The sequence below is a fragment of the Mus caroli genome, unplaced genomic scaffold, assembly GCF_978045245.1.
Source record: "Mus caroli unplaced genomic scaffold, Mus_caroli_1 scaffold_2, whole genome shotgun sequence".
Taxonomy (NCBI): Eukaryota; Metazoa; Chordata; class Mammalia; order Rodentia; family Muridae; genus Mus; species Mus caroli.
This window is the reverse complement of record NW_028227257.1, coordinates 111,631,141-111,656,672: the sequence shown is the minus strand read 5'-3', so window position 1 is coordinate 111,656,672 and position 25,532 is coordinate 111,631,141. Positions and strand designations below refer to the sequence as shown.

At 42.3% G+C, this 25,532-nt stretch overlaps 1 protein-coding gene across 3 annotated transcripts in view; it reads left to right on the top strand.

The window, feature by feature from the left end:
• The window catches only part of Cers6 (ceramide synthase 6), a 248,165-nt gene that overhangs the window by 71,270 nt on the left and 151,363 nt on the right, over positions 1–25,532 (top strand). For all 3 annotated transcript variants that reach the window (XM_029473812.2, XM_021151369.3, XM_029473798.2), the window contains exon 3: positions 6,484–6,614. In XM_029473812.2, the coding sequence (XP_029329672.1) occupies positions 6,484–6,614 (131 nt within the window). The remainder of the gene's footprint in view (positions 1–6,483; positions 6,615–25,532) is intronic.

Sequence of the window (25,532 nt, the reverse complement as noted above, 5' to 3'; positions counted from 1 at the left end):
GAAACTTTACTAAAGCTCAAAGCACACATTGCACCACATGCAATAATAGTGGGAGACTTCAACACCCCACTCTCATCAATGAACAGATCATGGAAACAGAAACTAAACACTGACACAGTGAAACTAGCAGAGGTTCAGAAACAAATGGATTTAAGATATCTATAGAACATTGTATCCTAAAACAAAAGGATATATCTTCTTCTCAGCACCTCATGGTACCTTCTCCAAAATTGACCGTATAATTGGTCATAAAACAGGCCTCAACAGATACAAGAATATTTAAATAAACCCATGCATCCTATCAGATCACCATGGACTAAGACTGTTCTTCAATAACAACATAAATAATAGAAAGCCCACATACACGTGGAAGCTAAACAACACTCTACTCAGTGATAACTTGGTCAAGGAAGGAATAAATAAAGAAAGACTTTTTAGAGTTTAATTAAAATGAAGCCACAACATACCCAAAGTTATGGGACACAATGAAAGCATTTCTAAGAGAAAAACTCATAGCCCTGAGTGCCTCCAAAAAGAAACCAGAGAGAGCATACACTAGCAGCTTGACAGCACACCTGAAAGCTCTAGAGCAAAAAGAAGCAAATTCACCCGAGAGGAGTAGATGCCAGGAAATAATCAAATTCAGGGCTGAAATCAACCAAATAGAAACAAAAAGAACTATACAAAGAATCAACCAAACCAGGAGCTGGTTCTTTGAGAAAAGCAACAGGATAGATTAACCCTTACCCAGGATAACTAGAGGGCACAGAGACAGTGTCCTAATTAACAAAATCAGAAGTGAAAAGGGAGACATAACAACAGAAACTGAGGAAATCCAAAAAAATCATCAGATCCTACTGTAAAAGCCTATACTCAACAAAACTGGAAAACCTGAATGAAATGGACAATTTTCTGGACAGATACCAGGTACCAAAGTTAAATCAGGATCAGATTAACAATCTAAACAGTCCTATATCCCCTAAAGAAATACAGTCATTAATAGTCTCCCAACCAAAAAAAGCCCAGGAGCAGATGGGTTTAGTGCAGGGTTCTATCAGACCTTCAAAGAAGACCTAATACCAATACTCCTCAAACTATTCCACAAAATAGAAATGGAAGGTACGCTACCCAATTCTTTCTATGAAGCCACAATTATTCTGATACCTAAAACACACAAAGACCTAACAAATAAAGAGATCTTCAGACCAGTTTCCCTTATGAGTATTGATGCAAAGATACTCAATAAAATTCTACCATACCAAATCCATAAACTGAATCAAGAAGGGTTCATCCCAGGGATGCATGATGGTTCAATATATGGAAATCCATCAATGTAATCCACTATATAAACAAACACAAAGTAAAAAAGAAAAAAACATATGATCATCTCATTAGATGCTGAGAAAGCATTTGACAAGATCCAACACCCATTCATGATAAATGTCTTGGGAAGATCAGGGATTCAAGACCCATACCTAAACATAGTAAAAGCAGTATACAGCAAACCAGTTGCCAACATCAAACTAAATAGAGAGAAGCTTGAAGGAATCCCACTAAAATCAGGGACTAGACAAGGCTGTCTACTCTCTCACTACCTGTTCAAAATAGTACTTGAAGTTCTGGCCAGAGCAATTAGACAACAAAAGGAGATCAAAGGAATACAAATTGGAAAGGAAGAAGTCAAAATTTCAATATTTGAAGTTGAAATGATTGTATGTATAAGTGAGCCTAAAAGTTACACCAGAGAACAACTAAACCTGATAAACAACTTCAGCAAAGTAGCCCGGATATAAAATTAACTCAAACAAATCAGTGGTCTTCCTCTTCACAAAGAATGAACAGGTGAGAAAGAAATTAGGGAAACAACACCCTTCACAATAGTCACTAATAATATAAAATACCTTGGTGTGACTCTTAAGTAAGGAAGTGAACGATCTCTATGATAAGAACTTCAAGTCTCTGAAGAAAGAAATCGAAGGAGATCTCAGAAGATGAAAAGATCTCACATGCTCATGGATTGGTAGGATTAATATAGTTAAAATGGATGTCTTGCTGAAAACAGTCTACAGATTCAATGCAGTCCCCATCAAAATTTCAACTCAATTCTTCACCAAGTTATTAAGAGCAATTTGCAAATTCATCTGGAATAACAAAAACCTAGGATAGTAAAAACTATTGTCAACAATAAAAGAACCTCTGGCGGAATCACCATCCCTGACCTCAAGCTATACTACAGAGCATTTGTAATACAAACTGCATGGTATTGGTATAATGATAGGCAATGGAATAGAGTTTAAGACTCAGAAATGAACCCAAACACCTAAGGCCACTTGATCTTTGACAACAGAGCCAAAATCATCCAATGGAAAAAAGACAGCATTTTCTACAAATGGTTTTGGCTTAACTGGCACTTATGTAGAAGAATGCAAATCAATCCATTCTTATCTCCTTGTACAAAGCTCAAGTCTAAGTGGATCAAAGACCTCCACATAAAACCAGAGACACTGAAATTTATAGAGGAGAAAGTGGGGAAGAGCCTCAAACATATGGGCTCAGGGGAAAAATTCCTGAACAGAACCCAAATGGCTTGTGCTGTAAGATCAAGAATCTACAAATGGGACCTCATTAAATTGCAAAGCTTCTGTAAGGCAAAGGACACTGCCAATAAGGCAAAAAGGCCACCAGTAGATTGTGAAAAGATCTTTACCAATCCTAAATCTGATAGAGGGCTAGCATCCAATGTATACAAAGAACTCAAGAAGTTAGACTCCAAAGAACCAAATAACCCTATTAAAAATGGGGCACTGAGCACAGGTTTCCCAGTGAAGGAGCTAGAGAAAGTACCCAAGGAACTGAAAGAGTTTGCAGCCCCATAGGAGGAACAACAATATGAACTAACCAGTACCCCCAGAGCTCCCAGGGACTAAACCACCAACCAAAGAATACACATGGTGGGACTCATAGCTCCAACTGCTTATGTAGCAGAGGATGACCTAGTTGGTCATCAATGGTAGGAGAGCCCCTTGGTCCTGTGAAGGCTCTAATCTCCAGTGTAGGGGAATTCCACGGCCAGGAAGCGGGATTGGGTGGGTTGGTGATCAGGGGAAGGGGGTTGGCATAGGGGGTTTTCAGAGGGGAAACCAGGAAAGGGGATAAAATTCAAAATGTAAATAAAGAAAATATCTAATTAAAAAAGAATTGGTACGATCTTATTACTGATACCAAAATGTTTATTTGGACTTATCTTCGTTTGAGATATAAACAACCTAATTCTTGTCATCAAAGTTCTTGTCACATAGAACTATAAATACCTCAGAGTAACACTTAACACAGACATGGATGATGGACCAGGGTAAGGTCTCAATGGGGAGGAGATGAACTATGGTGTTGGGACCTAGGGTAACCATTTAGAGTGTTAGAGTATTACTGCCCACAGAATTCCAGTATATATTCAAAATACACAAAGGTTTTGAATCTATCAAAACCCCAAAAGTATTAAAGTGTATGTATAACCATAATTTCTAGGGAAATTACAGGAAAGATTGAATTTAGATGTCTCTTTTAGCAAATAGCTGCATTGGGTTTTCCATTTGTTTGTTTGTTTGTTTAAGTGAAGAGTATTGTAAGTCAATTTAAAAAGAAATGATTTACTGCCAAAAATAACTTCACTATATAATAGAAGAAAATGTTTAATCAGTCTGAAAAAAAAAAAATCCTTCAACTATGTTAACAAGTCACAGGGGCATAAAGCCAGGTAGTAGAACTGAGTTGACCTCACCTTAAAACGAAGTCTGAATGTTTTTTTTTTATATCTTTTTTAAAAAGGAATTTATTTATTTAATGTATATAAGTACACTTCATATGATTACAAATGGTTGTGAACCACCATGCTGTTGCTAGGAATTGAACCCAGGACCTCTAGAAGAGCAATCAGTGATCTTAACCACTGAGCCATCTCTCCAGCCCCTGAATGGTTTTAAACACATAAACAAGATGTTTCTCTCAAGACAAAGGGAAAGTCAAATCTATGCTGAGAATCTACTTTTTGTGTATCGGAATGAAAAGATGAAGATATTCTGTTGGGTTGAGAAGACTCCTGGACATGTTTATTCTTTCTTTTGAGGTATAAATTAATAAAGTTAGTAAATTTTCAATATAAAAAGTTACAGAAGCACAACCCCTTAGATCTACAATTCCCAGTCTAAGGAATAGGTCCTACCAGTTACTGTAACATGCAGAACTTAGTGCTGTAGTATCTCAGAAGTTTGGATGCTACCAGAGTATCATTAGCAGAACAGGCTAGGAATTGGAGTTTATTTTTTACACTTCACAACAGAGATGCTGTGTTCTGAGCCGACATGGAACCCATCCAAGACAAATTATAAAGGGGAAAACCCCAGGTCTAGAGCACAGTCCACAGTCTATAGTAATTTGTGTGGCTGAGGGAAGGTAAAAGAGTATTCCATTGTGTTTATGTAACATAACCCTGGCAACAAAAATTATTTAATGGTGGTGTTTTCCTGTCAAAGGAAGGAGGACTAAGTTAACAGGGTTAGTGTTGATGCTTCACTGTTTTCAATTTGTGAACCTTGGAGTTCTCCCCAACCCCTGTCACATACACACACATTACTAGTGAACCCAGAAATAAAAAAGATCTTTCTCTTGTCCCCCAAGGCCCTGCCTCCTTCCTGAGGGTGTTTTGTTTGTTTAATTTATTGGTTTTGGGTTATTGTTTTGTTTGTTTGTTTTGTTTTGTTTTTTTGCCTGTTTATGGTTGCTGCTAGAGATGGTGTTATTTTTCTTCAACGGTGTAGCCATCGGAGGGGCTAGTTAGGATAGAGGAATTGGGAGGGAAAATAAAGAAGACAGTAGAGAATGGTGGGGTGAATATAATCATAATATATTATATATATTGTGTGAGACTGTCAAAAATAGTGATAAAAATATTCATTTCAACAGGATGGTAATATAACCAATATATATTATAGGCAGTGACTCCCCTTGCCTCTCTCATATTTTCAATTAAGAAAGACATAAAAGGAGATTTATATTCTCTTGTTACTACTGAAAGGAACCCAGACACATGCCCAGCTGAACGCCTGGAATTGCGTTTGTAGAGCATTTCGTAACAAGTTGTCATTTGCTTTGCTTTTGGGGTATGTATGTGTCTATCTCCTATCTCAGGTAGTTCAGGCCACCATGGCAGATGGCTAGAGACAAGGGACTTAAGCAACAGATGTTTATTTACCTTCCACAGTTCTAAAGTCTGGAAGTGTGCAATCTGGGTGCCAGGAGTATACATTTCTTAGGTGTTTGGAGGGGAAGGAGAGAGCAAGGGAAGGAGTAGAGGACAAGGTTGGGGCACAGGCAGTGGAGGTTGGGGCAGCAATCAGATCCCACTAGAAGAGCTCTGCCCTTGTGACCTGGCCTCTTATCAAAGGCTTCATTGCACACTCTGCACTCCGGTGAAAGGTGAGCTGCTGCGGGAGATGCAGGCCCCCTGAGCTGCTGAGATGCTTTTCCACCCTGTATGTGCATTCTGTTGCAGCCTGGTCAGAGACTCTTCTCTCTCCTTTCTGGGTTTCCCCCCCTCTGATCATTAAAGCAAACAATAACTAAGAGGATGGAGCTCTCTTGGCTGGTTTTATTCAGTAGGTTCCTCTCTTGTGATTGTCAGCAAGAGGTTCTTAAGAAGACAGATAACCGACCCTCAGTTTAACATATATTTTTACAGTCTTTGCTACAGTTCCCTGTAATGTTGATAAACCATGCTTGTTTATATGGATAAAGAGACTAAGGCTCTGAGAGGCTAAGAGGGGCGAGCAACTGGGTCTGTGCCTATGGCCAAGACAATCGTGTCTTTTCCATCATACAAGTTCCCGTAGGTAATATGGAGTGTTAGTAAGACTAGATGCATGCTGACGTGAAAGGAATGACAAAGGATGCCAAGGAGAGGAATATGTGGAAGGAAGAGGAGAGATGCTTGCGGTACTACAAGTGACACCTTAGCAGGTGCATTTTGGGATTTTCTGTGGGTTGGTTTCTTTTGTCTTTGTTTTGTTTTTTGTGTTTTCACCATTACTTGTTTATTAGATATGTTGATATACTTTTCTCCCTAAGACAGTGAACCACTTGATGGATGTCTCTGTAAATTCTGCCCTTGAAGACCGATGGAGCTGACTCAGCCAGCTGGCTGGTTCACCTTTTCTTGGTTGCTGGTTGCTTCATAAGAAGTATTTGCAGATAAGAAAAAGAATGCAGGCATTGGGGCAAGATTCTTGTTTGTCTGTCTTGTTTCATAATGAGTTATCCAGGAGTGATCTTTGTTCCTGCCTGGAGTGGATAGAATAGATTCGCAGTCACAGATATTGAAATGCCAGCCGTAGAAAATAGAGGGAAAATCCAACCGTAGGTAAGGTCAGCCCTGTACATGGAGTAAGTAAAAATGGGTGAAAATGGTTTCTCTGGTGCCTTGCTTCACAGCATCCTGATGAAAAGAGATTAGAAGGGCTCTCCAAGCAGCTGGACTGGGATGTTCGGAGCATTCAACGCTGGTTTCGACAAAGACGCAACCAGGAGAAACCCAGCACTTTGACCAGGTTCTGTGAGAGCATGTAAGTCCATGTCACCTCCCCTCCCCTCCCCTCCCCTCCCCCAAGTTTTAAAGGAAACCTGCCTCGATCTTTATGCCAACCCAGACGTGGAACACAACAGATGTTGGCAAACACTAGCACCCTTATGAAGCATGACACCTGGTGGGAAAATGGACCAGGAAATCTGAGGGAACAGTAGTTTGTAAGGGTTTGGGATTTCCAGTGCGGATCCAATAAATAAAGTTAACTTCCTAATGTAACTTCAAGGAGACAGATTCGAAGGCCTGCCATGGTGTTTTCAACCAGCCATCTTGGAAATCCAGCATTCAAAGGCACAGAATGCTTCCACAGTTTGAATTGAATAGGCAGAATTTTATCAAGACCAATTTCCTCCTAATAAAAACTAAGATTTTTAGGATAATGCTAATCAAGGGGTAATAACAAAGCCCTATATTCCTAGAGATTTAAGAAATAGCTATATTCTATTTCTGGATGCATTTTAATGAGGCATTGCTTGAAAGTAAGGGATATAATGAAAGTCTCTTCTGTTTGCAAATTTTGAATTTCATGGCTTATAGACTGCATGCTAATAAAGCTGTTAAAAGTAATAAAAGGCAGTGGCAGGCAGAGGGCTCTCTGGGTAATCTGAATTGAGACACTGGGCACTCATGTAAAAGCTGGGATCCAGAATGCATCTGTAATCCTAGCACAGGGGAGGCAGATCTTGGAGTGCAGTGGCCAAGTCGTCTAGACAAATGGGTGAGTTCCAAGAGGAAGACCCTGTTTAAAAAAACTAGGGTGAGAAGTGATGGAAGACGTCACTGTCCAGACATCAACTTCTGTCCTCCATGTGCAGGAACAAGCGCACAACCCATACAAAGACTGTCACACACATACACATGCACACGCACTTGCACCCTATCTTCAGATAATGATACTGGACACACTTAGGGAAATCAGGGGAAGATCTTGTCATTATGTACATACCCAGCTGAAGGTGAGACAAGCCCTGTGTGCTCTTCGTCTTAGGAATGTGGTCATGGCTGTCTGTCCAGCCCTTTCTCTAAGGAGCTTAGGCCTGACACTTATTATTTCAACAGTAACATCAATGAAAGCAGCCCTTAGCCATGGCCCTTTCTATTTTGAACTCAAGTTGCATTCGCCATTTCAGGTTTATCTTTCCATTAGTCAAAAGAAAGTATTTTGACATTGCATGATGAAGACTGAGGGAGTGAATGAGATGCAGAGCCATACCATAAGTCCCTGCAGCTGGGTAGATGTGAAGAGATGGGATCATCAGGAGGGTAGGATATTTATAAAATCTTGGGTGTGTGTGTGTGTGGGGGGGCAGCTAAGTAGATACAATCTGTGAAGCACTTCTTATTCATAAGCTCAGTACTGGTTCCTGGCAGGATTTATGCATCCAAGGCTCCAATTACCAGCTGGAATGGCTTCCTGACTTGGTCTTACCCTGTCTCCAAAGACGCTGAGCTCTATCACTGAGCCATGAGTCTCAGCAAGAGTCAGGTTGGACTGTGGCCCGTGCTCTCTCTTCCTGGGCCAGCTCTGGTAGCACAGTGCAGCCTCCTCTACAACTGATCCTATAATAGGTTTTTATTTTTAAACACAAATGTGTACAGGTATCAGTCACCCAGGGATCTTGTTAAGATACAGAGTTTGATTCCCTGCGTGTGGTTAGGCAGCTGAGATTCTGCAGCTTCAACAGGCTCACAGTGGCCCTTGATGCTGCAGGCCCACAGACTACATTTTAAGTAGTGATCACCGCTAGACTCATTGTGTGTCTCTTTCCTTAAATTCACTTAGTCTTTACCTGTGTACCCAGGGAGTTGTCATGTTACCTTTACTTAGAAATGTTTCTAAATGAGGGCTAGAGGTGTGGTAGTGTGCAGGCACAATGAAGAAGGGGAAGTGTATGGTACAGAGCACTTGTGCCTGTGTCAAACAGATAAGACCTGAATATGTATGCATAGGTCCATGTGCTATGGACAGTCGGGAGCTAAAGATCTAAACAGAAAGATCAGCTCTTGAAGGTATATAAGCCTTTCTGGGATGACCACTGGGTCATTGCTACCACTAGGTCCATGTGCATAACCCAGTGTTGATGTGCTCTTACTGGACACTATTCTTGACTTCTGGGTTGGTAGTAGATCTCTATTTCCAGGGACTATTAGTCTGTTTACTTAAGAGTTTCTCCTGTGGATTCTAATGCTTTTCTTCTCCAGATTAGTCTCCAGCTTCTTTCTTTCCTTATCCTACCTTAGTCTCTCCAGAAATTATTTCTTCTCAAGAACTGCTTCCCAAGCCATATGTGTCCAGTGCAGATATTTCTACCAAGGATTCGTTCTGCTCTCTGCAGCATCTTGTGTTGCTACTCTAACTCCCAAAACACCATTCTAAAATATTCCATCCACACAGCCTGTCACTTTAAAACTTTGAAGATTTTTCTACAACTGGAGCTTGAGTACTAGACTTCTTATCTTGACAGCCAGAGTCTGGCCTTAGCCTGCTGGAGGTCAGTTCTTCCACAGGGCTGGGCCTTTACTGCCAGGGCTTACTCACAAGTCATGTGCAATACTTTTATCCTAGAACGCCCAGTAATTCTGGTTGCACTCTTGTCTGTCCCGTACCGATTCCTCAATTCCTAGGCACAGACAAAATTCCCAAGCCTGGCTTATGAGTCTGGACTGAGCAGTATGGCCTGACTCATGGGACTGGACTGAGCATGACTCCTTTCAAATCCCCAGAGCACTTACTGCAATTGTTGATGTTTGAAATGGAATCTTCTCCTGCTTTGTGTGATAACAACTATTCTTAATCTCTTCATTGTATCATAACTGCCAAGGAGTACAGGCTCACACACATTCTTCCCAGCCTTTCCCATAACACAAAGACTCTACCAAATATTTGTAAACTGATGATGGCTTAAAATGGCATTGTTTTGGAAGGAGTTGCTGATCTCAGTTACCACATGTCTCCACAACCGAAGAATGCTAGTCACATACCAGCCTAGTGTAAATACTTTTCAGGAAAATTTTCTGACTCTGGGAAACTGGATAAAAATTTCAAAGACAAACTCTAAGATCTGGATGTATAGTATAAGCCTATAGATCCAGTTAGTCATGAGGCTGGTGTGAGTGGATTCATATAGCCCAGGCAATACAGTGAGATCCCCATCTCAACCAAAACAAAAAATTCAAAGGAAATAATGACATGTTGGAGAACATAGACTACTATGAGGGATAAAGTAGAATTACATTAGTCGTGTGTACACGTGATTATTTTTAATCTGTTAAAAAAAAAACCCAGATCTAGAAGAATAGTGAAACCAGTGAAGGTATACTGTTTGTTTGTTTTTGTTGTTAGCAACTCAGCACAAACTAGAGTCACTGGACGATGGAATCTCAAGGAATTGCATCAATCAAACAGATTGTGGGCATTGTCTGTAGGACATTTTATTGGTTAGTGGTTGATTGGGGGAGGGTCCAGCCCACTGTGGGCAGTGCCACCCTTGGACAGGTAGCCCTGAGTTATGTACAAAAGCAGGTGGAGCCATCCACGGAGATCAAATCACTAAGGAACATTCATTCACAGCCATTGTGCTGGATAGTTTTTATGTCAATTTGATACCACATAGAGTCATCTGAGAGGAGGGAATCCCAATTGAGAAAATGCCTCCTTAAGATCTGAGCGTGGGCAAGCCTGTAGTATTTTTTTTTTAATTAGTGATTGATGGGAAGGGCCCAGCCCATTGTGGCTGATGGCCCTGGGTTTTATAAGAAAGCAGGCTGAGCAAGCCATGATGAGCAAGCCAGTAAGCAGCACCCTTCCATAGCTTCTGCATTAGCTGCTGTCTCTAGATTGCTGCATTCTGAGTTCCTGACTTGATTTCCTTTGGTGATAAACTGTGATTGTGGAATTTAAGCCAAACAAAGCCTTTCCTCCCCAGGGTGCTGTGGTCATGGTGTGTCATCACAGCAATGGCAGCCCTTACTAAGACAATCTCTGATTTAGTTCCTGCCTCCAAGTTTTTGTCTTGACTTTCCCTAGTGTTGAATTGTGATTGGGAAGGGTAAGCAATATAAACCCTTTCCTGTCCAAATTGCTTTGGTCAGTATTTTATCTTAGTAACAGAAAGCAAATTAAAACAAATTGGTATCATAAACATGGGGTATTGCTGTAATAGACTTGACTGCTCTTGGGAGGAAGCTATTCTGTGTGACCTTGGAAGATAATGCAGAGAGAAATGCAAATCATAACAATCCAGCTTGTTAAGTTTCACAGAGAAGTTTGAAAATCAGTTCTTCACGGACTCTATTTTGCTGCCCCAAGTGCTGTGTGTAAATTAAGAATCTGGCTGTGGTCAGTTGTGACTAAAGAACTATGATTTACAACAGACTAATACCACTGAAAGTAAAACCTTTGCTTTAGGAGAAACATTTGTGCTGGTTAGCTGGGATCTATGATTAACAAGAGATTAACATCACTGAGGTGAAATCTGGCAAATATTTCCTCAGAACCATTACACAGAAGCTATGGTCCAGTGGGGAGCCAAGGCTGCATGTCAAGTTGGTATTGGAACTTGGTAATGTGTCCCCACATGTCTCCCATGTGATACTGGTTTTGAAGGAATGAAGGAGTCAGAGGGAGTAGCTGAGGCTTGGCACCATGCAGGGTTTGAATCCCTGCGGAGAGGCCAAGAGGCTTTTGGTGAACTTAAAGCCTCAGTTGCAGTGGAGACCCAGGAATTTAAAGGCTAATAATAAAGAAAGGCTAAAACTTGGTACCCTAAGAAGCCAGAAGACCACTGATGAATGTGTAACCTCAACTGCAATAGAGAGTATCGTTTTGGAGATTCTGGGATGATGAGATGATTGCCAGGGATCACCGCCCTGTAGAATGAGCCAGCCTGAGCCTACAAGACAAGTCAGTGTGCTGAAAATTGCAAATCTGGAGAAATGGAGGCAGCTCTAAGCCAGTGAGACCCCAGAAGATCTTGAGTGAGTACTAAACACCTGAACTCTTTACACGTTTGACTTTGGTTGTTCTTTGATCTGATTGTAATTGCGCCCTTTCTCTTCCCTTTTAGAACTAGAAAGTATAACTTGTTTTTTGCAGGAGCCCATAGTTAAGAGACTGGATACTTTAAGATAACTTGGACTTATAAAGTGTTAAAAAATTTAGACTATGGGATTTAAAAAGCTGGATTGTGTTTTACATTGTAATATTAACACAAGATATGAGGGACGGATGACAAAGGAAAAGTTGTGGGTTTGTGTGTTGAGTTGACCAGGAATCAGTTGTGTTGGTGATTTTTTTTTAACATGGCACAAACTCGAGTCTCCTAGGAAGAAGTAACATCAGTTGAGGAATTGCCCCTATCCGATTGTCTTATAGTCAGGTGTGTGGGACATTGTATTAGTTACTGGTTGGTTTGGAAGGGTCCAACCCACTGAGGTCAGTACCACTGCTGGGCTGAACATGCCCCCCCACTTCTGCCTAGTTTTCCCTTCATGATGGAATGGAAAGAATAAGCCAAATAAACCTGTTTTTTTGGTTTTTGGTTTTTTTGTTTTTTTGCTCACGTTGCTTTTGTTCAGTATTTTGTGTGAGCAATAAAAATATTTTGCTATCATCTAGTGGACTTTCTAAATGGATGTGTAGGTCTTAGTCCAGGGTGTTTGGACATGTTAATTTTAGAATGCGTGTCCCAAGCACAGTAACATTTTCATTCATCTCTCTTCCCTAGTGTGTCTCCTTGCAAAAAAACAAAAACAACAACGACAACAAAACAAAAAAAAAAAGGTTGTCTACTATTCAGAAGAACTAAGATCACATTAGAAAGCTAGAGAACACAGATTTGTGTGTGTGTGTGTGTATTTTTTTTCTGTTATATTACCTTTTATTTAAGACGATATGGACTCCCTCCAGATGCCATGAAGTACATTTACCAGCACATGTCAGGGGTTAAATATCTTATATACCTTTTATTTAAGCAGTATGTAATTGATTGAAAGGGTGAACTTGCTGTGTGATAACCTTAAAATGGAGTGTGAAAAATAACCCTGCATCAAAGATTAGTGATAACAATTACTCTAACTGAACGTTTCCCCTCATGGCGTTGAAGAACAGAAGTTTAGGTTCTAGAAACTGACCTTTGAGATTCCCATTAGGAATTCTATCTCAGAACTGATAGGGATTAAAATCATTCCAAATGCCCCTGTTTCTGGATACCGCTCTGGAGTGGCAGAGCCTTGCTTCTACAAAGAAGCCCTGCGGCTGTCTCAAGATGTGATTCCACTGGATTTGGGAGAACTTGCCAGTGACAATGAGGGCCTAATCAGTTGCCTTCACGCCATCAGTTTGCCCAGTGTGAGTGAAATTGCTGCTTTATTTGGATAAATGAACAGTGCTGTCTAGGGACCTGAAAGAGGAAATGGAACCAGTAATTGGGGTGGAGGAACAGGAGTCAGATTGCACAGGAAACAGGTAGTCAATCTCTTCAATTCTTTCATTTGAGATCATTCAAGTACATCATGTTCTAAGTGCCTTTACCAAATTTTCATAACCACATATTTGTTTGCGAACAAACACACACCTCAACAAAATCTATGTGAACTATTTCCATATCTCCCTCTATCTGGGAAGAAGCAAATTTTACCAGGGATGGGGGTTGGGGGGACAGAGTTGCCTTTTTATCCTATCCTGCAGTGAACATCCTGAAACTGGCATTTTTTTACTTCGTTATATAGGGACTTGTGAAGCTAATGCTGGCTTTGAATAATGAATGTAATTCTTTTTATTTTTTTGTGGCTAGTGGTAGTGTTGCTGTGTATAAAGGTGTGTATATGTATAGACCCCAGAGAATACTTTGCCAATGAAGAGAGGGTCTTTTTCATTGACCAGGAGCTCGTTGAATAGGTTAGACAGGGCCTGCCTTTCTCTGCTTCCCCGCTGTTAGGATTACAACCATGAACTATCATGCTCAGCTTTTTTTATGTGGATGCTAGACATCCAAATTCAGGATCTCAAGGGTTTTGCCAACTGAAGTGTCTAGCCAGCCCATTCACTACAGGTTTTGTTTGGTTAGTTGGTTCATTTAGTTGTGTTTTGGACACAGGGGTTCTTCTTTTTTGTTAAAGAGAAGGAATGAGAAATTGTTATGGTCTATAACAATGACATCTTCATCTTCTTTCTTTCAGTATGGGATGTATAGTCAGCAGTGTTTCCATACTGATCCCGAGTCTAAACAAAATATGATAAGGCACAGAATTGAGCTTTTTTTTTTTTTTTGCTTTTATGGTGGTGGAAGTGACTGTTCACAGATATGAAAAGGTCGCTGGGCGGCTCAGTCCCATCATCCAAAGCACATGAACACCCAGTATTTCTCAGTGCATATTTTATAGTACTCTTCAACACTGTTATTGTAAGTACTTTATAACATATAGGTTTATTCAGGTCAGTTTTAGTGTTGGGGCAGAAGTGGGCAGACTCTTACGTACATAGCTAGAATGTAAATACTTAAGAGCACGATAGATTCTGTTGTAATAACATCTCTGCCATTGTGGCTCAAGAGTAGCTGGAGACAATACAAATGGAAAAAGCTGGCCCTTCCAAGAACATGTCTTTTACTGAGATTGAAATGTGAATATATCATTTTCATATTATGAAATACTAGGTTTTTAAACCCTTTCAACCATTACAAAATGTAAAACTCTTCTAAGCTCTTGGACTATACTGAAACAGACAGCTGGTATATCCAGCCCAGTAGCCCATTGTTTGCTGTGCTCTCTCTGCCTTAGGGTTGTAAAACTATACTGGTATTTTGTTTGGCATTCTCCAGACAGGTAATGTGGTTCCCCAATGTCCGGCACTTCCCAGAGGCTCCTACCATAGGAACATCAGGATCTATCTGAAATAGGATGCCAGATACCAGTATTCCTGGCTCATGATGTCTTGAGGGTACTTATCTGTGTTTAGCCTAACCTAGCAACTGTTGAAGCTGTGATTGTCTCCCTACTCTCATGGTGGAAGATCTGAAGACCTATAAGGTGGCCTATTGGCAGTGTACCCTTCTACTTAGACTCTCATTTTAAGCCTTGCTCCTTCTTTTTATCCTATCCCTGTGGTCTGCGGTACAACACTTGGGCTTTCTTCTCAGTCCGTCACATTCTCCGTGTCATCTGGCTGTGGTGCTCACTCAGTAGCTAATTGCAGCAAAACAAATTTCTGTTAAAAATACCGAACAAGGCATGTACCTTGGTCAGCTGGCTGCATGTTCAGTGTGTTTGTGCTCTGCTTATATTTGGTCCACTGGTTTCCCTTTAGACTATAAATTAGTAACAGTCTTTTTGATAAAAATTTTCAAATAGTTGTGTCCAACATGGAAACGGATGAAGACAAAGAAGAGGAATAATCGAATTTATTAAAGCTAATATTCATAATGAATGTTTACCTGCCAGCCATCTTCTCCTTTTGTTTTTAATCTTTTAAAATATATAAATTTATTTCTGATTTAGATTAGTCCTGTAGTCAGGACAATTGATTTTGGTCATGAAGCACTTGTAAAAGCATAGATAGCATTCATTAAAAATTAGGAGAAGTTACTCAAAAGCCTATTGTCCAGAAATAAGTATTTATCATTTAATACCTCCATAGTATCATAGTTCATACGTGTACCTCCACAAATGTACGTGTACAAGCAGTGCTGTGTGTGTGTGTTTGATAGATTGGTACCTACAGATAGATGGTAAGGAAAAAGGGAGAGGGGATGGGCTGTCTACGGGCCGACTCTCCATCCTCACTTCTACCCCTGCATCTGCATGCTGTACTTGTGTTACCATTAACTATGCTTGAGTTAGTGTTTCTCTGGAACTTGCCTTGTCAGACTGCCTGAAGAAGGCTGTTGAAACCCCATGCCCTTTGTCATCGGGATCTGTGAATCATCTACCTTTGAGTGTGCTATGGTTAGTTGTGTGTTGATATGGCGCGCTTGTCTCTACAAATGGTACACAATGTAAAGTCGTATGACAGAACAAAATAACATAACGCATAATAACACTTTATCAACAATATGCTGAAGAAAATGTAGACACTGAATAAAAATACCAGCCCAGTTTCTCACATGTTAACTGATTAAGAAATAATCAACTACTGTAATAACTAGGACACTTTTTCTTGGAAAAGTCCTTGAGTTCGCTTGTTGATGTAGGCATTTTGGTATGCCTGAACTGCCATTAAGGAAATACCACAGATTGAGTGGGTTGAACAGAAATTATTTTCGTAGTCTTGGAGGCCAGAAGTCTGAGGTCAAGATGCATTGAGTCTGGTTTCTTCTAAATCTTCCCTTGGCCTCTACTTTGAGGAATTTGTGTTTTTTCAAAAGGATACAAATTGAACGAAGCAGGGTCCTACCTGCCTGGGTCTGTTTAGCCTTCGCTTTCTCCTTAAATGCTATCTACAGAGTGATGCACACCAGAAGCTTGAGCGTCAACGACAAATGGAGGAGGCCCACTGGTCAGAGTGAAACAGTGTAGGAAAGGTCACAGACTGGGAGCTACTGGGAGGTGACCAAAGGAGGATAACTGAGATCAGAAGGCAAATTCCAACATCTGGTGGATATGATGTGTGTGTGCGAGTGGTTCGTTTGGGCTTGTGCACATGTGTCTTTCTGAGCCACTCTGCTCTACACAGTGCAAATTGCTGCCCCCATGTAGTGTATTTGGCAGAGGAAGTCATATACAAGCAGATAGGAAATTCATGTCAGTGTTCACATGGGAAGACATCGCATCTCACAGACCCCACAGAGAAGCTGATGGAATGAGCCATGGAGCCAGGCAGTCTGAATCCGTGCCTTCTCTTAGATAAAACCCTGTGGGATGTTTAGGAACAGCTCTTGGCAACCCTGAGCCAATTTATGTATAAAATGTGTGTTTTAATAGTGGCTACCCCAGACGGCTGAGTTCATCTGTAGAGAGGTATGTTGCCCCTGATGAGTGTAGTGAGTGTGAGTTCCTTTAGTGTTACCTGTTTTCTGGCATCAGTAAAGCTGAGAGACCGTGTGAAGTAGCAAATAGCTGGCACTCTTTTTCCACAGCCTGCCCTCGCCGGTGGGCTCCTTCAGAACCACAGCTACCTCACTTAAAAGAGGTAGCACTGGTGGTGTTGCTTGTGAAGAAAGATGCAAGGAGATTTGAGGACAGCAGGCTTTCAGTTTACAAAGAAGCTCTTGTGTTCTGTGCAATCCAAGGAGGCAGAATCCACATGATTCTGCAGAACTGTCTACTGTGGCATTCACACACACACACACACACACACACACACACACGAGAAAGAAAAAAAAAGATACAATACCAGTGTGAGAGCAGAACCTCGGCCCCATTGGCTTGCTGCTATGCAAGGATGTGACAGAAGTGGATGAGCAACGGTGTCCTACTTCAGCAGGGAGCGATGCCTGCTGTGTGCGCAGAAGCCAGGGCTTTTGAAGCACCACATGAGAAATGTCAGAACATGCAGTGAATCTCTTTGAACCACAGAGGTTTAAAATCTGCCCAAGTGATTCTGAGAAGATACAGTTTGACTCTACCAGGAGGGAGGGAGGAGAAAAGCCTGGTGCCCAGTGGCTCTGGCCTAGGTAAAGCCTCCTCTGCTATGGCAGGACAGTCTGAGCAGCCTTAGCAGGTCAGCATGGCGCCTGGAGACAGGTGCTTGCTGTTTAGTGGGATCATTATCAGTTCTAGGGGCTAAGGAAGCAGTGCTCTTGAACGAGTCTGAGGGTAGAAGTCAGATGCGAGTGGTTCATGTTCTTCCTCAATTTGTGTTACCTACCTATAAGTTCACTCTACCCGATGCTGCTGGTACAAAAGGGAAACAGCAGCCTGCTAGTAAGAGGATGCTGCTGGGAACAAATGGGTTCGTGTTAATGTGCATGTCGCTGTATCTCTGTTGCTTTCCACCGGGATCACAAAGCTGAGCAAGCAAAAATTTCTGAGATGCCAGGCTTCACGGAGGCAATGGATTCTACTTGCTAGCAAAGCCGTTCAGCATCTTGGCCAGGCTGCCATTACCTGGAGTACTTCAGAAGCACCTCCGCCCCGGTGCCTCACTGTTGCTTCAGTTGTAGCTGTTCTGAATTTCGTGTCCTAATTTGCCATCAATCTGTTTTAAGCCAGACCTGGTGGCACTTTCTTTGTAAAATGTGGACCGTGCTACTTTTCAGACTTTATTTTATTTGATGTGTATGGGTGTTTTGCCTACACGGATATCTGTTTTCCATGTGTTTGCCTGGTGTTGGGGGTGGGGTGAGGGAGCAGAAGCGAACGCTGGACACCCAGGAACTGGAGTCACAGAGGGTTGCAAGCTGTTCTGACCCACCGAGCCATCTCTCCAGTCCTGTACCACTAACTTGGAATCCTCACCTTTAGGAGGCTGAGTCAGGAGGGCAGTGAATTTAAGGGTGGTGTGACTGGCTACACAGTAAATGTGAAGAAAGCCTGGGCTACATTGGAACACTGCCTCAAAGCAGCAACAACAAAACCAAAAACCAAAACAAGAAGAGAGGACCGACTGTGTTTTGAGAAAGGAGGCTCTGTGGCTCCTTCTCAGCTTTGCCTTCCCTTCCTTCCCTTCCCTTCCCAGGGGCAGATGTTGAGTTTTCAGTGTTTAGTTTCCTTCTGGCTTCATTATCCTCGTGATGACCTTTTAGCAACCCTATTCCTCTTCAGAAGTCTGCCTGGCATCCTTAAAGACCCTTCAGCCATGCTGGTGTGTCTGGTTGTCTTTGGAGTTGGCAAGTAGACCATTAATCCTGAGGTTTGAGCACAGTCCCTAGTCACTTAAGTAAGGAGTGAATGCGGGGGTAGTGGGTAGAGGATGGGCACTTCGATGGAGTAAGAGGGCACAGAGTTAGTTCTCAAATAGGAGGATTTGAGCAGAATCCAGATGATTTTAGGGGAGGCAGCTTATGTTATTCATGGGCCCTTCCAAATTTAAGTGTGAATAAAAATCTAACTAAAAGAGAATCAGATGGACCACTTCCATTTTAAACGCAAACTGAACTGTTGGCCAGGTCTACAAAGCTATTGTGATTTGAAAGCATTAAATGTGTTAGAATCTTAAAAGTTGGCTGCTTATCTGTGTATGGTATTTTAGCAACTCTTGTTTGATGGAAGGTTGTTTACTGCTCCTTAGACTCAACTGCAGGAGAGTTAGGGGTACTGTTCAGTAGATCTACTGTGCCAGAGGCTATTGGTGCAGGTGCACACATGCTGGCTTGCGTCATCACTGTCTGGTTAGAGTTAACAGAATTCACATTGAAAAGCACAAGTCTCAGCCCTGTTACCTAATTCATGAAGGTTCTGCTAACGTTTCTATGTAGTCACAGGTGTAAGGAAATCACATGCTTTTGGGGTTAGCGTCATCTGGCAATTTCCTACTGACGTTGTGGGCACTTTAATGGTTGTCCGGTTCTTGTATCTTGGGAAGAAGAGAGAAGAGAGAATTATGAAGCAGGGTGAAGATTCTGTGGTAAGGTTCCTAGACATAAACAGCACCCTTGTGTGAGATGTTAGATGTTTTATTAAAAAAGTCCCTCCTACCCATGAAGACACTGGGAGGGAAGTGGCCCGATGCCAGATAGCTCCCAAGTACCGTAGCTTGGACTTGTACCCAGCTCTCTAAACTGTTTCCACTATATAGTGTTAGGGATGGCTCCAGGGTTCTGTATGGAATTGTAATCAGAGCAGGCACAGGGAAGGAGTGGTGGGGTTAGATGTTATTTGCTCTCAGCAAATTCTTCCCTCGCACCCCCAGGTGATGAACCTCTACACCTCTACAGCGCTTATGTCTAGGCAACCCCCCAGGAAGTTAGCTCTGTAGGGCAGGTGGCTGATGTCCTTCTCATTCTTTGCAGCTATCTCTGCTATTAGATTGCCCTCTGCTATTAGATTGCCTGCATCCTGGGTCCTGGGGTTGTGTGTCATTTACCTTTTCATCTCCACGACTCACTCAGCACGATGCCTGGCACTTGGTAAGATTCCAGTCAATATCTCTAGCGTGAGACAGATATTTGGGCTCCAGGAACTGCTTTGAACCTTTGGGGACTAACAAATTGACTTTAATTGGAGAAATCTTAGAGTTTGTCTTTCAGTTGGTTCCAGGGAAGGCTGTCTGGGGAAGAAGAGGGGGCCAACGGGGAGGGCATTCTGTCTGAGGAGTGAGTCTGAAGACGATGGCAGTGGTGGATAGAGGGCTGAGAAAGCACCGGAAGGTGCAGAGGCGGCTTTGGGGAGCAGAAATCAGGATGTGCTCGATTGTGCAACTTTAGTGAGCACGGGGACAGATGAGCAAGGACAGACAAAAGGCAGGCAAGCCCTGCTTGACCTGCTCAGCCGTGTTCTCTCAGTACCGAGGGCCACCTGCTCTTCTGTTTCAGTGTCCCCACTTGGCCCGCTGTCATAGAAATGCCATGGTTACTGAGTGTGGCTCACTTAAGGACAGAGTCGGTGTTGTGTTATCTCATAGCAACCCATGAAATATTTTCTTAATAAAACATTTTGCTCATTAAACAAATCTCTCTCTAGTAGACATGCATCAGTAGGGATTTTGAGTAGGTATCTTCCTGGCCTCATGTGATCTTTCAGCTTCTTCTGAAGTAAGATGGGGCTAGATTAATACATGGAATTGACATTATGTTCCTCCATATCCCAGAATTCACACATTATAGACACTGAAAATCGAACATTGAAAGGTCAAGAAAATAAAACTAAGTTAAATTGTCATCCTACTATTAGCTGTACCTATTATGCCTTGTATATCCAGAAGTCTAGTGCTCTAGACTTTGGGCAAGAGAGCCAGGCTATTGTATCATGTTTTACAAGGAAAAAAAAAAACTTATCAGGATATAGGACCAATGATAATGAGTATTGTACAGCTAACCCAGTCCTCTACAGTGGAAGTCAAACAACAACAACAAAAAATAAAGTTAAATTAAAAGTGTCCAAATCAACAATAATACCACCGCCAAACCCAAGGCCCAGGAAAGCACGTGTGCTTGCAAGCTTCCAAGGTCTAGTGAAGACCTGAGAACAGGAATCTCCTAGAAAGTCCAGAATAGAGTCTCACCCACTTCATTTTCCTAGTGGTGATAGAGGGCCAGTTACACAGCATGGGCTTGGTGCATGGCACCAAATCCCTCTTTTCCAGTGCTCAGAGTTGCGGCCAGACATGGGGCATAGCGATTTAGATCAGAGTCACAGGAGTGTTCAACTGTTCCTGTGCACGGGCTGAGGCCTCATGCTGTACAGATTAAACTAGCAAATAAGATTCAAGAGCACCATATTTAAAAATCAGCAAGGAGCGACTTCTGTATATGCATAGTATAATGGCTTCGGGTGGGTAGCAGAATCAGTTTTGAAGCATGCAGCCTGACACACAAGTCAATTGACTAACATAATTTCTGTCATTACAAGGACCAGTTTGTGCCCAGGGAGCCCTGTGCCATACAGGTGTGCCATACAGATTTAGCTAGGCCTTCCTGTGATATCTGTGTCCTTTACTGGGCCAGGTACTTGGAGCACCAGTGAGTCTGGGATGCCATACTCTCTCAGGATCCCTCAGTGAGCTGCCTTTCTGCTGTCCCTTCTCAGTGGCTGGGTAGAGGTGACACTAGGACTAGGTGAACAGCTAAAATGGGGAATAGTAGAAATACTTTGGTTTATATCAAATCCAGGGCAGTGGCCCAAGGAGTGGACACTGCAGAAGGATGGAATCCAAGTGAGAAATACTCAGTCTATGCAGGAAGGGGCCTGGGCGGTACTGTGTGGATCCAGAGAGGAAGGGCTGAGAGCTGAGGTAGCACTTGTTAATGAGGCCATGGGGGTCTCAAGAAACAGCCAAATGCAAGTCTTCTGATGCTGTTATTCAGTTGTCCTTTTCATCTGACAGTCTTGTCTTCCCTTGGGTATGGAGGTCATGCTTCTCCAGCTGGGGTTGTACCTCAGGTATTACAGTGCTGGCCTAGATGTGTGAGGCCCCAGGTTCCATCCACGTGCCATGTGAGCTGGATGTCATGGCACATACCCAGGACCCCTGTGCTCTAGACGTGGAGGCTTGAGGATCAAGGCCAACCCTGTGTAGCAGGTTCAAGGACAGCCTGGGCGACATAAAACCCTGAAGAGCTATATTTTCCCTTCTGTCAGAGTTTTTAGTCATGGAAATAGTTCCAACTTGAACCATTTTCAGTTCTAAAATAGGACATGGAGTTAGATGCATCATTTCCATTCGATTGATTCAGCAAGAAAATACTGTCTCCTCAGAAATTATGAGGCATGTACATGAATTCTGGCTGAGTGCATCATACACAAAATCAGAAAGCCTCCCTTGTATGGCTTTCGGTGCTCTTTCTCCAGTACTTAGGGGCCAGTGTGCGCTTTCTGGGTACTTGCTTTATGTTGGCCTCTGGGTCACTTGCTAGACTGAAAAACAGGATCTCTTCTCTTGATAACAGTGGTACTACCTCCTCAGTCTACCCCCAGATACTAGCTCTTCAGCTGTAACACAGGACTGATAATCTCAGAAACCTAGAAGAATTGCTGTAAGGATTTAATAAAATAATTCGTAGACAGCTCAACCCCTAGCAAGAGCTCAAGAAAAAAATAATTACTTTTCAGTTCCAGTTTCCAGTATTAAAAATCAAGAAAGTGAATCAAATACCTATCTCTAGTCAAACACCCTTCCAGGCTTGCCTCTGCCCTAGAGTACACACTATTGCCATGCGCTTTATCTGGGCTTCGTTTCTGTCAGATCCCTAGGTGCCTGTAGATGGAATGTCCTTGTAGGTTTTGTTTTAAAGTGTAGTGTGTTTATTCTTTGAGAATTGCATACAGTCATACGTGTGCTTTGCTTTTAATCATAGTTACCACCCCCTTCTTCTGCCTAACTTCTGGATCCACTCCCTGTCTCCATGGCCCCCGCTTTATGACCCTCTCTTTCCTTGTAACCCACTAAGTTTGGTAGCTTTGATGTGATGGTAGCTTTCTGTCTAAAGAGGTAAAATGTGGTGGCGATGGTGATGGTGCCGCCGCTGCCTCCTCCTCCTTCTCTTCCTCTTCCTCCTCTTCCTCTTCCTCCTCTTCCTCTTGTTGTTGTTCCTTCTCCTTTTCTTCTTCTTCTTCCTCCTCCTCCTTTTCTTTCTTTTTCTTTTTTTTTTTTTTAAAGCCTGGTTGTTGAGGTAAGAAAAAAAAAACCATGATTTTTCTGGCTTACTGACTTCCTAAGTGGCATGTAATTTGAAGCCTCAATTCTTTGTCTGAACAGCAAAGTGTGACCTTTGTGGCCACACAGAAAGGTTTGTTTCTTGGGCACAAAGATCAGAGCACATGGTCAGTACCTGGAAGGGACAGAGTATCTTCTCTCTCTTTATGTCTACCGCTTACTTACCTGTTCCCCATTAGCTTCTTCAAACTTAAGGTGGGTTAAAATGGTACCTTAAATTTAAAATGAAGCTGCATAGTTGTTCTAATTAGATGTTATGCAAGTCCTTAGTAAATGTCAGCTCTTACCGAGAGGTATGAGTAGTAAATACTATGGAGATTATCACCTGAAACAAAATGGGTTTTATTAGGGAGACTTTCTTCTTGAACTAGTTTTAGCTTTTGCTTAGGATTTCCTGAGGCTTTCTAACAATGCAGTTGTTACAAACTGTTCAGGATATCGGGAGGACCAAGGAATGCAGAGTACCTGATCCACTCTTGCTACTGTGTTAATAGGGCTTGTGTTTCCAGGGAAGGTGGTAAAATTCATCTCTGCCCCTTGGCCTAATGCTCCTGCTGTCCCCCCAATCCATCCTAGTGAGTCCCTCTTCCTCCTTACTTTAACAAGCACCTGTATCAAGACTCGGCGCAGCCTCATGTTACAAACCATGGTGAGTTACTGAGTACTACTTTCTGCTGGGCACAGTGCTAGATGTCCAGATAAGATCAGACCTGGAAGCAGATCATCATGGCCTGTGTGATCTCACCTGGCCCATGAAGGAGGCATGTCATTTTCCAGGAATAAGTAACATTTCTTTTGTGTACCATGCTTAGAATTGATAATAGCAGCTCACTGTTCTTGCTTAACATTTCCTTTTTGTCGTTTAGACTACAAAGTCCTTCAGGGAATCACCTCACGTTACTCTTTTTGAATACCTGGTCATGCTTGCATGTAACTGGTGCATAGCAAATGTTTCCATAATGCAAAATAAGTCAGCATGGGTGTTAGGGTTGATAGCCAACAAGATAATATGTATTTCATTGTTCATTTATTCTGAATAGCTACTACCTGTACAGCAGTCCTGAATGAACTCGTGTTATATTTTAGAGGAGAAGGAGGGCTTAATAAGTAAATAAAATTTATAGGATATCAATCAGTGGAAGGAAAATAAAGCTAGAGATAGGGCACATGTGGATCAGGGGTGGGTTTGAGTATTCAGGGATGGTGGTGGAATATTTCCAGAGAGTAAAATTTAGGCCAAGGCCTGAGGGATGTTAGGAAACCCCATTCCAGGAGGAAGAACTATTGCAAATGCCCAGTGAGGAGTATACTAGCCAGTGTGAGCTCAGCTGAGGTCAGGCAGAGGGGCCAGGTTGTACATGCCTTGTTCATTGCCGAAACACTTAGATATTTGCCTGTAGGTCAGGAGCCACTGGGGACTGTTGATCCAAGGAAGGCTGCAGTGTAATGAACTTTTTCACAGCCTCGTGCTGGCTGTGTTCACCTTGAACTGGAGGTGTAAGGGTTAGGACGGGGATCAGATGGATGGGTCGCTAAGGTTACAGTAGTGGAAGTGATGCAAAGAGATGGTATCAAAACCTACAAATACAAGTTTTGCTTTTGGTTTCTAAAACATTCAAGGATAAAAGGAAGGCGGTGTTGCGAGTATCATGTCTTCATCACCCAGATCCACTGAGTTGCATTTGGATGTTTGTCTTACCTTTAGATTGTTTCAGAGAGTTCCTTTACAATCCGTTTATGCACATTGGTAGACTCTGCTTCAGCCTGAACCTCAGAATCCAGTGCTACAGAGCAGAATGCCGGCATCTCGGGGATCTAATGTGTCACTCCATTCAGATCTGTTACATCTCCTCCACGTCCTTTATATTTGCATCTATTTCTAGAGATGACCCAAAAGTATTTGTTAGAGATAATCTGGACAAGCGTGGTTGGTTACTGTGAGGGACAATAAGGACTTCCGGACGACCACTGGGTTTAACCACAATAAACAGATGAAAAGAGTTGTCAGGTGCAGAGCTATAGAATAATCAGAGAGGGGGCATGTAAGCTCAACCTTTCATTTTGATCTTTTTAAGTTTGGGAAATATTTGGGAGATGTATGGGGGGGAGGGCTGCCAGCGGCAGCTGGATGGATGCATAGATGGTTTGGGGGAGATTTGGCCTATAAAAAGAAATCCTGCAGTCTTCAGGAGGTAGGTAGCATGTTACATCCTAAGACATAGTGAGATCAATAGCAAGAGAGTAAAGGATTTAGGACAGATGTAAGAACTAGCCCCAAGACCCTGTCCAGTTGAGTCAAAACACCACCAAAGGAGACTAGAGGAGAACCCATGGCTCGAGAGGAAGGTGTGAAGGATCGGCTGTGTCCGGCAGTACTGATGTTGGGTCACACCTCACAAGTCTGTGGTGTCTGTCAAGAGCAGTTCATTTGAAGAGGGCATTGAGAACCACCCACTATCACAGGGCTTAAGAGAAAAGAGGAGAGAGTGTAACAGTGAGTGCCCAGGGACTTCCTTACAGAAGGGTGATTCTGAAAAAGAGGGGGTAATAGCAGGATCGATATGGGGTTAAAAATCCATTCATTCTTTGAGAAAGAGTCTCCTCGCCTACCTTGCTCTGGCTAGACTGGGCTCTTGGATTCTACTTCTT